Consider the following 17,094-nt stretch of genomic DNA (forward strand, 5'->3'; position numbering starts at 1 on the left):
ATATAGAGAGAGAGAGAGAGAGAGAGAGATATATATATATATATATATATATATATATATATATATATGATGAAGATGATGATGATGATGATTACACTGCATCAACTGAAACCAATACAAGTTTTATGAAATAAGAAAAGATGATGCTTGCCTTTAGGTAGATAGCACAATCCAAAAACAATTCAATTATTGGAAGGAATGATGTTGTTAATTGGCAATTCGTAAGAAAGATTTGGGGGTTGGTTTGTTTGTGCGTGTGTGTGTGTGTTGGGAATAAGTTAAAAGAGAGTATGGTTGATAGACAAATGGGGGCCATGCACGGTGCCTAAAATCTTCAAAAAAGACAGCAGAAAAGACTCGCAAAAAACCCAACTGTCCTTGGCCGACATGGACATCCAATGCAAAGTCAAGTTTTAAGTGTTTTTTCTTTCCTTGTTTCTTTCAGTTTTGCATAGGGTTTGAAAAAAAGACCCAAGAGAGAGAGAGAGAAAGAGAGGGGAACTCACTTCACGTGGGCTGATAGCCTCATTCCTTCCCGCATTTGGTCTGCATGTCCCCTTCAAACCTCTTCCAGCGTGGAGTTTGTGCGGGATCTCATGTCCCCAGCACGTGAATTTTGTTCTGAGCATGCACGGTGGACCCCATTATCCAGCTGGCCTCTCTCTCTTTGACTTTTCCCTACCTAATTCTTTCCATTCAAATTTCAAATCATCTTCCTCCCCTCTGCATCAATATTTATTGCTTCTTTTGTCATCCACTACTATTAGTATTTGGGCTATTAATTACCTAATTCCGCACTCATCTCTTATATAACTTCCCCTTTGATTTTGATTTTGATTTTGATTTTGTGTATGCTTCTGCATTAAAAGTTATTAAACACTACTGCCATCCTCATTCTAATTCCACATTCCTGTGCTATTTCAATCCCTCAATAATTTCTTTTTTTTTCTTTTTAATTTTATTGCACCATAAATTTTGAGTCCTATCCTCTTTAAGTGAGTTAGATTCAATTAAATATGATACTAAATTTATAATTTAATTCATATTCATGTTAGGGTTGCTTATAAATATTGAGAACTTTATTTTTTTTATTTTTTAAAAATAAAAGCTTGTTATTAATTATGTTTTTATTTTAAAAAAAAAAAAACTTGATTTTGTTTTTATTCGGAGAGATCAATAAACATATAATGACATCATCCCAGTCAAGATCAAACAAGCCAAGACGCACAGCATGGTAACAAAATCATTTCAAGCACAGTAACTACAGAAATTAGTGATAGAATAGCTGAAGACTGCATAAAACAAAATATAGATAATTAATTTCTGTAAAATGGCACAATTAAAAAAAAAATTAAAACTTACCTTGAAAGGAATATAAAATAGATATCAACAGGGATATACAAGTATTAAAAATGGAGCACTGATATCTTTCACTAGGATCAGCAGGGTAGTGATTCACTAGCAACTATGCGTATATATCAATTTAATGTTCATTGCACATATAAGCAGTAGAACCAGTCTAATCGAAAACCCTTTTAAGCAATGAGAGAGCAGAACCACATGATTGGTTGTATGTTGCCATATATCAAAATTTACTGTCAATTTTGGAATCAGAAGGACTGTATAATCTACCATGTTTCCTTCTAACAAAAGGAGACGGTAATATTCCCAGGAAGAGTGAAAGTCAGCATGTGAACTAAGCCCACCTCCTCTTATCCCAACACATGAGACAGATGCTGGGATTGCTATCGTTAAAACCTTGACAAAAGACAGCTGAAACTTGAGGTTATTTCAAGTTTCTGGAGATAACCTGCAAATTGAAGTCCATATATCCATTTATTCAAATAAAACTTAAAAAACACCCAGGCACCACAGGAAAGGGAGAGAAAAGAATAAAATACAGGCAGTACAGATATCAAGAAACCATCATTACATGGTTAAAAGATCATATTAGTTCGATTTTGATATTGGTTTGTAGAGAACATCAGCTAACAGGGAATCAAAATCAAGAAAAGTATAGACCGAGTCCCCCCTAAAGAAAACAAAGAAAGGCTTAAGGATGAGTACAACTCACCTCTGATATCAATGGTTCAGCATGTTCTTCCCACTCGGTTGCCCATCTTGCTGAAGATTCCAATGCTCCATTCCGGAGAAATTTTAGAGCTTCACAGTCATCTGGAAAGCCTCTGAAGAGCATCTGCCATGGTTGATAAGTGAAACAGAAGACCAAGGAACATTAGAAAGTGTCATGGCAACACATATATGTTACAAAATTATAATCAACTATTGACTTAGTTATTTTGGTTCTAGTTTACATTAAGGTTCAACAGCTAAAGACATTAAAACTGAGATCAAATTTACACACAAAATTCCAAATCAAAGAATTTGTGGGGGTGAAGGCATTGTATATTCATCCCCAAGGCACTTGGGACAAAATTCAATAGTTTTGTTCATGATGCACTAATAACAAGGGGTAAAGAATGGGAGATGATTTTGAAGGATTTTGCAGACAAAAACAAATTCAATTTAGGGGATTCATTTTTTTTGGGTAAAATACCCTTACTCTCTTAAGTTTTGATCAAAATTACACGAAAGTCCATTAATTTTCGAAATGAACACTCCGTCCCAAAAAACTATTTCTTGTTTGACACGTAGGTCCAGCCATTAATCAACCGTTAGTATTTCCGTCAACTTGCTGATGTTGTAAGAATAAAAAGACAATTTTTCCCTTAATTAATTTTTATAATTACTATTATATAATTTTATTATTTTTTATTAATTAAAAAAAAAGCTCCCCAATTGGGGGTCTCAAGGGGGCACCAGATATCGTGCATCTTCCATATTTACTAACATAAGTTCTAAATATGTTCCTTTTTTTCTAAAAAGAAATATAAGTTCTAAATATGACATGGAACTACACAAGATATCGTGCATCTTCCATATTTACTAACAAGTATAAAGCGTTTTTGTTAGGTACAAAAACCATACCAAGAGTTCATCAGCTAGCTCTGATGATGATGAAAACAGCAGTCCATTTTTCTCAACTTTGACAAGTTCTTCAATGCTTCAGAAAAGTCAAGCCAGTAGCGAATTACTAAAGAGACTTTAGCATTAAAGCACATCAATGATTAGCCAATCATACCATTTTAAATGATAAGTTAGATGCAACAAGAGTTTACCAAGAGAATGAAACAGCACATACAGGTAGTCCACAACCGAACATATCCACCACCTACTAGCCAATACAAGTAATTTTAGTAATGGCAAAAGGTTTCAGTGACATGAGAAAAAGCCTTCATTGCTGTCCTTTTTTTCTTTCCTAAGAAGGCTATAGCAGGAGCTCCAGAATAACATACCTTCATGGGAAGGTCTAATCCTGAAGAGGAAGTATGCAGACAAACACCCAAATCTGCTGACCCTGTAAAATGAAGCAAGAATATGGCTATCAAAAAGGTAGTAGGAAGGAAGAAGAAAACAGATATTTGATGACAAGGATCATACCAAGAAGCAATGGATAATCCTCAGCTGACAGCCACATTGTACGAAATGCCACACGTTTGAGGTTTAACTTCTTTATTTTCTCTTCATATTTTTCCTTCTCAGGACCTTTACCTAAAAGAATATCGGAAAATTTTAAGCTAAAAGAAGTCCAAAAAAAACTGATGCTTCTACGATATACAGAACCATTACCTGTAATGACGAACAACAATCTGGGGTACAAGTACTGCTTTCCACCAGAGATCTCCTTCCACAGGACCCCTTCATCAGTGGAATCACTTTCATCTAATAGAGCAGCAACACGCCTATCATACATTACTGCTGCTTCCAATAGAATCCCAAAATCTTCATCTGGAGTCCTGGAAATAGGTTATTCTCTAGAATGAATCACTTAATAGACTTTTATAAGTACTTTATTTATACAGTAGCACATATATGATATATCCTTGAGCAAAGGGAAGAAGACAATTACAGTGAAAACTAAGTGATATTCAAATAGAAGAGGAGATAAACTTCTTCTATGTACAAAACCCAGAAAGAATCTCAGTCATAAGTTATTATCATAAGACAATTCTAAGTCAGCTGAACATATTAGAAAACAAGATATCTTGTAAAAAGTCAATATTGGAAACAAAATTGGATCCAACTTGAGCATTTTCCATATTCCATAGTCTTAACAATTATCAGCATCTTCTTCTCCAATTATCACTTTTACTTGGTAAAAGTTGACAAGACCAGGGCAACTAATGGATACAACAAAGAAGAAAAAAGAAAGCAGAAACAGTGACCGCATGAAGCATAAAAATAGTATGTTCATAAAAACATGGTCTCACCAGCTTGTACTGCTTACAACAAGGGCTGGCCTATTCGGCTTCAACAAGATGCCAGTGCCAACCTGGGTTGTAAATAGTGTTTCATTTTGGTCATCTCCCCCTATATTTGTACTTTCTGCATGATAGGTATCAATCAGCCAACAGTGTTGTTTTACAATGCAGCTCAATCAAAACTAAATTTGATTGTTTAGTAGATGGAGACTTACCAGAACTTACGCAATCTCGAATACCAAGAGGGTGACAAAGATATCTATTTAATCTACAAAACAACTATGAATGAAACACATTGTAAAAATAATTCTTACATCAGAAATCTGAATGGGAACTAAACTTAAAAACATAAATCTCACCTTATGCTTCTCCTCAAGCAAAGTTGGACGGAAAAACTCAGGAGGCTGATCGTATAAAACTGTAGCTCTGTTGATTTAACCATAATAGAATGCCATCAAACAATTTCCCATAAAATTTCATAGTGTGGAATGAAAATAAGCAACAAACCAAGAGCTAGAAATCCTACTTAATTCCCCAATTTTGACCTAATTCATGCTGCATTGCCCTTGTTACACATAAGGAACCATCTGCCATCTGCCCATAATGCTTCTCAAACCTAAGCAGATATTGAAAAATCACATCCATTCATGCAGGTCCTCTTTATAAGACCGAAATTAGAAGGCAACTATATTTACCAATGGTATATTGAGACAAATCGACTGCTTCTTCCCAGTGACAAACCCAGTAAGGTATATCCAAAATTATGCCAATCAACAATGAATGCAGACTGTCTCAATGAACTTGCCCATTTTACAGCCACTAATGTTGGAACGGAAGGAGGATTCTACAGCAAAAGCATGAAATATTATGATAATTTTATAAGTAAAAAAATAATAGAGGAATGCTCATGGAAATTATAAAAGGGCAAGATTTCTAGCATAAATAATCTAGAAAAAAACAGGCATAAGAAACTGTAATACCTGCAACAGGGAGAAAAACAGCTAACTGAAAAAGATGATACTGGCTTTTCAAAAAAAAAGAAGATGATACTGATACGTTTTTAGAAAGGTGCTTAACAAATGACATGACACAAAGACCAAGCATTACAAAGTTTCACGTGAGAACTTCAGACTTTCAACTTAGGTTTGAATCTTGATGAGAGGGGTGGCTTTATATTCAATGGAGAGAATTACCTCTCATTGTGTAGCCCATATCTTAATAAGATTTCATACGTAGCAAAAAGTTTATAATAGTAAGATTTCATTGTCATTTATCCATATTGGCCTTATCTAATGCTGACATTAACACCTTATATTCATGAATAAGCATAAAAATTATCTATACATAATTCACAATTTTTTTATTTTTTAAGAATATGAATCCTGTCTAAGAATCTACCAGGGGCATTCAGATTTAAAAGAATAAAGAATAAAAATAATAAAAAAGAACACTGACTTTACATATCATTTCAAAAAAAAAAAAACCTACTAGAACTTAGCTACTGAATTGGAGGAGAGTCTGAGTTTCACGTCATTTTCAATATGACAGTTTGAAATTGCCAAGAGTGGCCAAAATCATTCACAAGCAGGGGCAGTAAATGCACACCCAACCACATGTATCCTCGTGCAAAAAATAAAGTGAAAAATTGCATTGGACATAAATATTTGTGGCAGTAGTCATCATGAGATGAGCTCCATATTAAGCTCCTTGTGTGAAAAGCATAACAAGCTTCATAAGGAAGAATCACTCGGAAAACAACTACAGATAGTATGCACAACATCCCTTGTTGTTTCATGAATGATGTGGATGTTATCCAGGGCCTCACCCCCCCTCCCTTCTTTCTTTTTCTGCCTTAAAAAGAACACAACTAATTAATTGTTGTTCCAAGGAGAGCAAGTAACCCCTACCCCTTTGCATGTTACTTTATTTATTCATCCACCTAATCTATCTATTAAAAAATATTGTTCATAGCTTATAATAAAGTAAAGCCATAAGCCTGCCACTTCAAAATCAACCAAACTTCTAAAAACATTTATTCTCAGCCTCTCAAGTATAATCAAAGGAGTGAATTGAGGTTAATATTCAGTAAAACTTTTGATATACCCTGATAAGATATCAAAACTAACTCTGAAAGACAGATTCCATCAAAAGGATACAACGATGAGTTTTGGTGGAATAGCCAAGGCAAAAGTCAATAGCAATTAAGACTGAATGCGCCAAGCAAGCGTTAAAGGGGGAGTTTGAGCTCTCTATAGTGGAACAAAAAAGCTTACCTGCACCATGAAGACATCAGGAGCAGGAACTTTGATGCAAAGAAACCAAAGAAGCATTATAAACTGAATGATTGGCTTGAGCAAGAGAATTAGTGGATAAAGTATCTTTGGTATGCTATGAGGGTGCTTTGGCCATTGCATCTGCGAGTGGGAAAAAAAAAACTCTAAATAATAGATTTTTATAGCCTTGTAATGATACCTTAGCCTAATAATATTCATCTACATCATACCATCGTGTGAATATGAATGGATTCATTCTCTAAAACAGCAGAATGGGGTTCCGAACCTATCAAGACATTCAAATTCATCATTCAATTAGTATATTAACAATATAATATATTATCAAGGTTCCTTTTCATTGTTGCTTTTGCTACTTGCTTTTTGCTATTTTCTATTTGCTTTTGAAAAGTTGCCAAAAAAGCAAAAACTAAAAACTCAAAGTGAACTCATAAGTGATTAAAAATGGACAAATGATTAAAATGTAATACCAATTATAACATAATCTATATAGAAGAAGAATCATGCATTTTGTTATTTAACAAAGTTACATATAATATTAATAATTCTTTAATAGTATTATTTGCTCTAGTATCCGAACATGCTTTTTGTTGTTTTACTTCCGGTAGGAAAAAGGCAAATAGAAAAGCAACAACCAAATGGAGCCTAAGACTAAGATAATCTCTTTAAATTACCATCTGCATAAGTGAATCTTTCATATTACTGCATAATGCAAAATTCAGGTTCATAGTATATAAACGTTCTGCTGGAAATTTTTCCCACATCTACTCCTATGGAAAAGTGATATCCAGTAAAATACATAATCATCTCCGAATAATTTTATTAGAATACATATTCCGCAGCAGAAAAAAGAAAAAAGTTACACATGATTTAACTCGTGCATTACAAAGAAAGGTATACCTCCATATGCAACAATGTCCACCTCCAAAGATGCCTGCAACATTAATTGAAAAACAGGTAGATAAGAAGAATGAAAATCTTATTTGTTTATTTATTTAACTTTCTTTTTTGAATGAGCAACTTACAAAAATATTAATAATTAAAAAGGAAAGTTCAACTTAAGATTCACAATGTTATAACAAAATAAAGCACAAAACACCAAAAATTTTATAAAGAAAAAAAAGACCCCCATAATAACTATTCAAAACTAAATCTAGATAACAAAAGAAAATGCTGGAATACCTGATGTGCAAGGGACAGGGCATGATATTGCATACGTGGACTACGGCCAAGGTCTCCTAGAACCACCACACATGCTCTTCCTCTCTTCCCCATCTTTCCTTCTTCTATTTGTCCTGACAAGTTTTTCGTCATTCACATATCCCAAAATTTCAGTAATTCCTCTCATAAAATTCAACTGTAAAGTTTGAAAACTAAAATGCTTGTGCTGTGTACAGCACATAATTCTGCTGTAGTGTTGAAAATTTTGTTTAGGGTAAATTACTTGCTCATCTTGGAGGTTTGAAGACTATAACTAAAAATTACAGATGGCAATAGCATCCTATAAATTGCTATCCACACCCGACCTGATTAATGTATGCGTACCCATCATGGGTTTGAGTAGGGATCTGTAAGTGGCCTTGTCCTAACCCAACCATAATTAACGACAATTTCATGTGAAAATTAAATTTTATATCATATTTTTATTTTTGTTTTTTTACTATATTACTCGAAATTGAAAGATTAATTAATAAAATTCATATCTTATCTGAACCATGTTCATCCATAATATATCATGGTGGGTAACTAAAAATGGTATTCCAGTGTACATATTTCTGCTTAAGATCATTTGGAGTAGTACTTTTGACAAACACTTGGTGTAATATCTCCAACATTTAACCGACTCTAAGCATCAAATTACCAACTAGTTTCTCATCTCATAGATTTACATCTCGAAACTACCCATATCAAACTCTAAACAACAAGCAAAGAGAAAAAGAAAATGAAATAATAAGTACCTGCTAATCAATGGAGAAGAAGAACTCTTCAAAAACCAAAGACTGTTGATTCAGTGGAGGAATTTGCAGCCTATACACCCTGCCGAGAGTGCTGATCGGTCTTAAAGACCACCTTTGGAACGTTGCTGAAGGTTTAGAATGGAAAGTAAGGGGAAACGGATCTTAACTCTTTAACTCTTCCCACTTCCATCATTATCAAAAACAAGGTCGACGGATGAATTTGCAATCAAAGTTTTCAAAAGGTCGTAAATATTTTAATCATATTATGATGGTTTTTTTTCTACTATAACTCTTTTACTTTAAAATCAAATTGTTATAAGATTATTATTATTTTTATTAGTGGTTGGTTATTGATAATTCAATAGCTTGAAATTGTGTAAGGAAATTTATTTTTGGTTTTTTTGTAATGACTTTTTGTTATTTCTAATCTCCCCATAGTTTTCAAAATTTTCATCAATATCATTGGGTTTACCTCTTTTCTCACATTATTACCCGACTTTTTTTTTCTTTTTCTTCTTTCATTAATTACTCAAATTCGCTTTTGTATAATTTTTTTAATTACTAAATTTAACTTTTGCATAAATTTTTTTAATACATATGAGAGCTACAAGTGGGAAGGGGAAATTTGAAACTCAGACCTTAATCTCTTTGAGGAATGGGTAAAAATCATTAGATTATTTACTCTATGTTGTGAAATAAATCTTTAAAAAAAATAATAAGACAAATATAAAAGAAAGTATTTAAAAAATAACAAAGTATTTAAAAGGAGTAAAAAGATTTTATTTAAATGTGTTTACAAATGAATAGGTTAATAACTCTTTATTTAGATTGAATTTATAAGATGTAAATAATACTAAGAGATTAAATGGATGGATTAAATCATAATCTTCATCTAATCTAATTTATATCTAAATCTAGATATACATAGTATAAATAAATATTTACAAAAGTATGCATAACATTTCTCATTGAATATCTATTGTATTAAGAATATACATCGTTAAAACCTTATAAGAAAAAAACTTTATAAAATAAAATCCGAGTGAAGGAAAAAGAATACATAATTCTTTTAAAGAATATGGTTTTGAAATACTGCCTCATTAAAAACCTTATCAAGAAAAATCCAGCAAGAAAAATCTTGATGAAGGAAAATCGTATAGTGCGTATTTTAATTCCATTATAACTACATTATAGAAATTTTTAAAATGATGCATTTCAATCTTTTGTACCAACTTTTCAAATGTTGCAATAAAAATGATAAAAATGATTTCTGTGAACAAATCTGCTACATTGTAACTTGATTGAATTTGTTGAACACTAATGTCACCATTTTCTTGAAAATCATGAGTGAAGAAGAATTTTGGTAAAATATGTGTTGTTTTATCGCCTTTAACATATCATGCCTTTAACATATCATTCCTTTAACTATGTTATGCAAACGGTATTATCCTCAAATAACGTTGTTAGAATTTTCTTCTTAGTTGACAAGTCACACATTTCTCAAATATGTTGAGTTACAGATTTAACCTGACACATTCACGACTTGCTTTATGAATTGTTAAAATTTCTGCAAGGTTAGAAGAAATAACAATTATAGTTTATTTTATAGAACACCATGAAATAGTTATATCTCCACATATAAGTAACATGTATGAGATTGAGCCCTGTGTGGATCAAATAAATATTTTGCAACTGTATAATCAATTAAATATGATTTTATGCATTTGAATAATATAAGCTTATATCTATTGTTCTTCGGAGATATCGAAATATATATTTAATTTTATTCAAATGTCTTTAACTTGGAGAAGAACTATATGTTGCTAATAAATTTACAGCAAATGATATATCAAGTTGTGTATTGCAAGAAAGATACATTAGTGCCCTAATTGCAATAAAATACGGTATTTCAAGATCAAGAAATTATTCATTATCTTCACGAGATCGAAAAATGTTTTTTTTTCACATTTAGTGACTTTAAAACCATTGGTGAACTCAATGGATATGCTTTGTCTATATAGAATTGTTTTAGTACTTTTGTTATTGATTGATGGATAAAATTTCATTTGTTAAGTATTCAATTTAAAGACTTAAAGAAAATTTTGTTTTCCAAGATCTTTCATTTCAAATTCTCTTTTTAAATAACCCATGGCTTTTGATAACTTTTCAGAAGTTCCAATAATGTTTAAGTTATCAATAATTATGATAAATTCATATATAAATCTTTTTATAAAATACATGGGCATATAAGATTATTTTTATAGCCTTCTTTTAATAAATATTCACTAAGGCAATTATACCACATGTGTATGGATTGCTTTAATCCATAACATATTTATTTAATTTAAAAGAAATAAATTTCTCGCGAATTCATATTTTTTGCTTCAGGCAACTTAAATCCTTAAGAGATTTTCATATAAATATCATTATCAAGTGAACCACATAAATAGGCTGTAATTATATCCATCAAACGCATTTCAAGCTTTTCATATATTGCCAGACTAATTAAATATCGAAATGTAATTATATCCACTATAGGATAATATATTTCTTTATAATCAATACCAGATTTTTTGAAAAAATCTTGTGCGACAAGTTGTGCTTTACATCTCACAATCTCATATTTCTCTTTTCGTTTTCACACAAATATCCATTTATGTCCATTGGTTTTACACCATTTGGTGTACGAACTACAGGTTCAACAACTTTACGTTTTGCAAGTGAATTCAATTCCACTTTGATTGTGTCTTTCCACATTGGTCAATCATTTCTATATTTATAGTCTTCAATAAATATAAGTTCAAGATCCTCGTTTTTCTTTCATAATATTGAACGCTATATTATATACAAAAATATCGTCGATGTTTTATTTCATTCTAGTTTTATCTTTTCCTGTCATGACATAATTGATTGAAATCTCTTCATTTTTAATGATTTTAAGTACCTGAATTTCTTTTGAAATTTTATTAATTATGTCAGGGGTCTCTTTTAGAGTTTTTATTTTCTCTTTCTAACCATCTTAAATATTTACTCATTTTTGTCGTAATGTACGGGTCCGGAAACTCGACCGCCAGACGTAATGAAAACTCTAAAAACTAGGAGTAGCCACCAATCTTTTTTACTAGGTGGGATTGGCTACCTATTGACTCGATTCTAATCGATGAAGCCTTAAATTAATTTTAAGCCCACTGAAAAGAACCTTAAACTGGTCTACGTTTTTCTAGATCTAAGTTCGGGAGTATGGTTACGCCCGGGGAAGGATTAGCACCTCCGGGACGCCCGTTTCATGAACAGTACCATTTTTAGATTATTTTATTAGGCTTTAATTTTTTAAGTTCATTATATTTTCTTAGTTATTATTCCCTTATTTTATCTCTTATTCAACCTAAAATAGAATGCAAATGTGAGGCAAGATGAAATGCATGGTATGAGATGAAAAATGTCAGACGAATAACCTTTTATGGAGGACGTTCTCTCGGATCCGCCCATTATATTGGTGGGATCCGGGGCGTTCTCTTACCTAAGGAATTATCCGAGAAATTCGCCTTCGCAAATTCGACGAATAAATCCCATCATCGGGGTTATCATACGTTTTTCTTTAAAAAATAATGTTTTCGTGAATAATGAACCTAATACGAGCGAAAGCCTTTTATTAAATATATTTCTCGAGCTCTCCCATCATACTAGTGGGATCCGGGGACACATTTTCACCTAGAAAACTTTTCGAGAAATACCCGCTTTCGTAAGATTCTCGAAAGATCCCATCATTAGGGCTTAAACTCGAAAAGAAAAATATTTATATGCAATGATATGCATGATGCAACATATATATATGCTATGATAATGCAATTATCTATTTTTTTGTCATTTTTTATTATCATATTTTCTATTTTATTTTTAATCATTATTTTTTTATACTTTACGTTTTTTATTTGAGGTTACTCTTATATTTTCCTTTTATAATTAGATAAATTGTTTATGATTCCATTTAATGCTTAATTTTAAATTAGTTGTTGTCTTAGATTTTTTTTATTATTTATTTAATGTCATGTATATTGCATTTTCACAAATTAATTATTTACTATATATTTGAATTATTATTATTATTTTTATCATCATTTTTTATCTATTATTATTTATTTATTATTTTTATTGAGTAAATTTTGTATAGTTAAATTCTTTATTTATTAAAAATTTCGAAATCTTGAAATCGAGGCCCTCCCATCGTATTGGTGGAGCCTTGATTCGGATTTCGAACCTAGAGAATATGGGCTCGGGATTGCGACTTCTCGTGTCCCGACTGATCATCCCATCATCGATATTGTTTACTTATCTTATTTAAATTGAATAACTCATCATTGTGCTATATTCTCATTCTTTTTCATTTTCTCCCTTCAAATTCTCTTTCTAGAACCAAACACTCTAACTTCTCTCTAAAAAAAACTCACCTTTCTCTCTCTCATTACCCGGCGACTGCTAGTGGGGCTTTCTCCCATCGCCAACGACGCGACCCAACTGATCGAATTTCTCCCTTTCTTTTCTCTAGCGTCGACCTAATCTCCTTCTCCTTCTCTCTCGCTTATTCCTTTCGCCAGCAGCAAAATCTTTCTTCTCCAACCGACATCGCTCGAACCTTTCTCCTCTCCTTCTACTTTCTTTCGTCGCCGGCTAAATCTTTATTTGCTCCCTCACCCAAAATCTCCTCCTTACAACTGGCGACAGTAAAACCCAAGCTTTGACACCTCCACCTGTGGCACTAAAACCCCAAAATCTATCTTCTAATCGACGACCCAAAGCCAAAATCCTTCCCTAAAACCCCAAACTAACAAAATCTGAAAAACCTCCTATTTCTCTTTTATTTTTTTACATATTTTTGATTGATTTTTGACTGTGAATTTGTGGTTTTTTTGGGCTACTAGGAGAGTAGAGAAAAATTTTTGTTGTGGTATTTGGCTGCTAGAGGCTAGGATTTTTTCCCATTTTTTTTTTATTGTTGATTACTCCTCTTTTATACTCGATTTTTGGCTTCTGTAGGGGTGTCTTCCCACTACTTTGCCAGAAGCGAGTTTTTCGCGTATGGCAGAGAGAAGGTGGTGCCTGGCAAGGTGCGTCCGCACCCTGTCAGTCGTACTCTTCTCTCTCTTCTATTTTTTTATTTCATTTTTTTCATTTTCATTTTCATTTCATTTTTCATTTTTTTATTTGTTGTTTATTTTCGTTTATAAAATTTTATTATAAATTTTTTTAGTGTCTACAATTTTCGTTTTCAAAGATTTTATCTTTGGAACAGACTGATCTCCATGCTTCTAGCGTGCCTTATTTTATAGGAAAATCAATAATAATAGAGCATTTGCAGCTGATATATAAGATTTAGTTATTCTCTTTAAGTCAGTAAATACCTGTGGTAACTAATTTACTATATTTGTAAAAGAATTATCTTTTGAACTTCAAGTTTATATTGATTTATGCAAGAATCAAAACTAGATAATGATAATTCATTCTAATAAATTTTCTTTTCCAACTACTTATTTTCTCCCATTAATGTTGGAAAAATTGATTTATTAATATGACAATCGACAAACTTTACCATGAATAAATCTCCTATTGATAGTTCTAAATATTTAATTACAAATGAAGATTCGTATCCAATACATTTTCTTAACCTCTTTTGAGAACTCATATTTGTGCATTGTGATAGAGCAATAAAAACATATACCACACACCCAAAAATTCTTAGATGAGAAATATTTTGTTCATGACTATAAATCAATTGTATAAGGAAGAATTTATAATAACTCGCGTTTGGCTTGATGCATACAAATGCTGCTGCATTCAAAATGGCATGCCCTTAAATAGAAATTGAGAGTTTAAATTACATAAGTAGTAGTCTTGCAATTAGTTGGAAATAATTCTGCTATACCGTTTTATGTATAAACATAAGTAATAGGTTTTTCAATAATTATTCCAACTAATATGCAATATTAAAAGCTTGATATGTAAATTCGCCAGATTTGTCAAGACGAATTGTCTTGATTACAAAATCAGAAAAATATACTTTCAAACAAATGATTTGGGTGATTAATCTTACAAATATCAAATTACAAGTTGATAATTACTATACATTGACTATTTAGTCGATGCATCAATTTAAACCATAAAATATTAAATGGTTCACATAATGGATGTATAAATCTACATATAATCTTGAATATGTTTCAAAAACATAGAGAATTTAGTCTCAATTTTAGCTGGTGATAGCCTTATAATTTATTTGTCTTTAGAGCAAGTAGCACATGAGTATTTTATCAGATTAAAAAATCTTTTGATTTTTCAATGAATTATCATATTAATTTTTAATAATTTTTTACATCATTATTGATCCAGGATGGTCCAATCGGTTATGCCAAACATTAAAATCATTAGTAAACTTCTGGTTTACTATGGGTTTCAATTATTCTAATATTTATATAGTTTAATCCAAAGAATAAAATGAGTAAATTTTTTTTCAACACACGCTTTGTACTTGAGATAATAGATGTAATATAGAGGTATTCATTGTCTCAACATGATATCATTCAGACGAATATCTTTAAAACATAATAAACTTCTTTGAGACTTAATAATACATTCTCTATTATAAACTTTATTTCTTAAGGTAGTAAAATATTAATATTGAGACTTAATTAATCTTGTATTACCAAATATTGTATTGATATTGGTTTTTTTTTAATTACCAAGTAAAAAAAAAAAATTTCTTATCTTTAATTATATGTGCGTTATAGTAATGTCTGCTAGACATATACTTACATCATAGATATTTGATCAAACAATATGAATATTTATACTTTTTTTTTCAATTAAAAAATGGTATATACAATAAGAAACTTGCAAATTAACATAAAAGAACATTAAATATAGAATTAAAACACATAATAAAAACATATCATTTAAATATAATGATAACATATAAACGTATCTTTATAATAGAGTTCTACTAGAATATACTAGCAAATTATTAAAAAAAATTTCATTCTTGATATTTCCATTACCAATCAAATGATCAATTTTTTTTTAAGACAAGAAAAGCAACAATGGATGTTTCCATTACTAATCATATAATCAATTCCCTTTTAAGGATGGACAAACATTTTGATGTGCTATATCAAATTGACCATGATTAAAATCATCACAATATGTTTTAGTTTTCGGTAATGCTTGATAAAATTTAAGACATATAATAGGAACGTGACCAATGGTCTTTCATGCCACATTAGTGACGATACGTTTTCTATATTCTTTTTATTCTTTCCGTTTTTATCTTTGCATTATTCATCCACTCTAGTGAGTTAAAAGTATTTACTCACTTTTGGTGGCTTACAAGTATTCATTCATTTATTGATCGGTTATCCACTTCTGGTGGGTTAGTGGGTTAAAGTATCCATTCACTTCTGATGGTAAAATTATCCATCTATTTCTAGTCGTAAAATTATCAATGCATTTCTGGTGGCAAAATTATCCATTCACTTCTTGTAGAATTAAAATAGTGATAGTGTAAATTCTTATGGCAACCTCTTCCATATCCATGATCATAATTATTAAATGATGTTACATTTATTTCAGGGAATTGATGAATTCATGATCATGACCATAATTATTAAATGATATTGCATTCACTTTAGAGAATAGATGTATTTTTAATTTTTTATCAGTAGCTTGTTTGTCACATTCAGTTTAGGGAATAGACATTCATGATTTTTCATTGATAGCTATATAATAGCAAATTCATTTTTCAACCAAGGGATAAAATATAATATATACTATATGATATTAAAATTCATATTAAGATTGATTTTAAAGGAATGAAAATATAAGTCATTTACCTGATTTGTTACAATCAGAAATTAAAGACTAACCATTAAAATCCTTTTAAAGCTTAAAGATGATGAAAACAAAATAATACCAACACTTACTTGATTTGCTAAAACTAGAAATCAAAACCAAATCATTGAAATCCTTTTGAAACTTGAAGATGATGAAAACAAAATAATACCAAAACTTGAGAAATTAGGGAATCGTGCTGATAACATGTTATGAAATAAATCTTAAGAAAACAACTATAATAGAAACATAAAAAAAAGTATTTAGAAAGAAATAAAGTATTTACAGGGAATAAAAAGATCTTATTCAAGTGTATCTACAATGAAGTGAAAGGGTCTATTTATAGGTTAGTAACTCATTATTTAGATTGGATTTACAATATGAAGACAATACTAAGAGATTAGATGAATAAATTAAATCATAATCTCATCCAATCTAATTTATATCTAAATCTAGATTTATATAATATAAATAGATATTCAAAAAAAATATTCATAACACTCTAAAACTTGTTTAGCAAAAACTATGAAAGCTGTGGGTGAACAAAAGAGATGAAACTCATTTTTAAGTGCAAGATTTATTTGTAACCATTACAAGAAACAATTGAATATTAGAGCATAGATTGAAAATACATAAAGTAAGAAA

At 30.9% G+C, this 17,094-nt stretch overlaps 1 protein-coding gene across 2 annotated transcripts; it reads right to left on the reverse strand.

The window, feature by feature from the left end:
* On the reverse strand, nucleotides 1,342–8,867 carry LOC18611902 (UDP-glycosyltransferase TURAN). 2 transcript variants are annotated; one of them, XM_018129920.1, is made up of 17 exons: nucleotides 8,572–8,867; nucleotides 7,796–7,908; nucleotides 7,514–7,547; nucleotides 6,826–6,881; nucleotides 6,596–6,736; nucleotides 5,018–5,166; nucleotides 4,849–4,938; nucleotides 4,682–4,748; nucleotides 4,538–4,601; nucleotides 4,332–4,446; nucleotides 3,691–3,857; nucleotides 3,502–3,612; nucleotides 3,357–3,418; nucleotides 3,180–3,232; nucleotides 2,989–3,064; nucleotides 2,075–2,197; nucleotides 1,342–1,810 (listed from the first exon to the last, which is right to left on the reverse strand). In XM_018129920.1, the coding sequence occupies exons 2-17, from the start codon at nucleotides 7,886–7,888 to the stop codon at nucleotides 1,787–1,789; spliced, it is 1,425 nt and encodes a 474-aa protein (XP_017985409.1). In that variant the 5' UTR covers nucleotides 7,889–7,908; nucleotides 8,572–8,867; the 3' UTR covers nucleotides 1,342–1,786. The 2 variants fall into 2 exon arrangements, with proteins under 2 accessions (XP_017985409.1, XP_017985410.1); XM_018129921.1 differs by having other exon boundaries at nucleotides 7,796–7,899; nucleotides 8,572–8,834.

Source organism: Theobroma cacao, chromosome 1, assembly GCF_000208745.1.
Source record: "Theobroma cacao cultivar B97-61/B2 chromosome 1, Criollo_cocoa_genome_V2, whole genome shotgun sequence".
In the NCBI taxonomy this organism is placed as follows: domain Eukaryota; kingdom Viridiplantae; phylum Streptophyta; class Magnoliopsida; order Malvales; family Malvaceae; genus Theobroma; species Theobroma cacao.

Coding starts and splice junctions, on each gene's coding strand:
- LOC18611902 (XM_018129920.1), bottom strand. CDS start 7,888: ATGGGGAAGAGAGGAAGAGCATGTGTGGTGGTTCTAGGAGACCTTGGC. Junction 4,602..4,681: donor TGCTTGAGGAGAAGCATAAG/GTGAGATTTATG, acceptor TTTCATTCATAG/TTGTTTTGTAGATTAAATAG. Junction 4,447..4,537: donor TCGAGATTGCGTAAGTTCTG/GTAAGTCTCCAT, acceptor CCTATCATGCAG/AAAGTACAAATATAGGGGGA.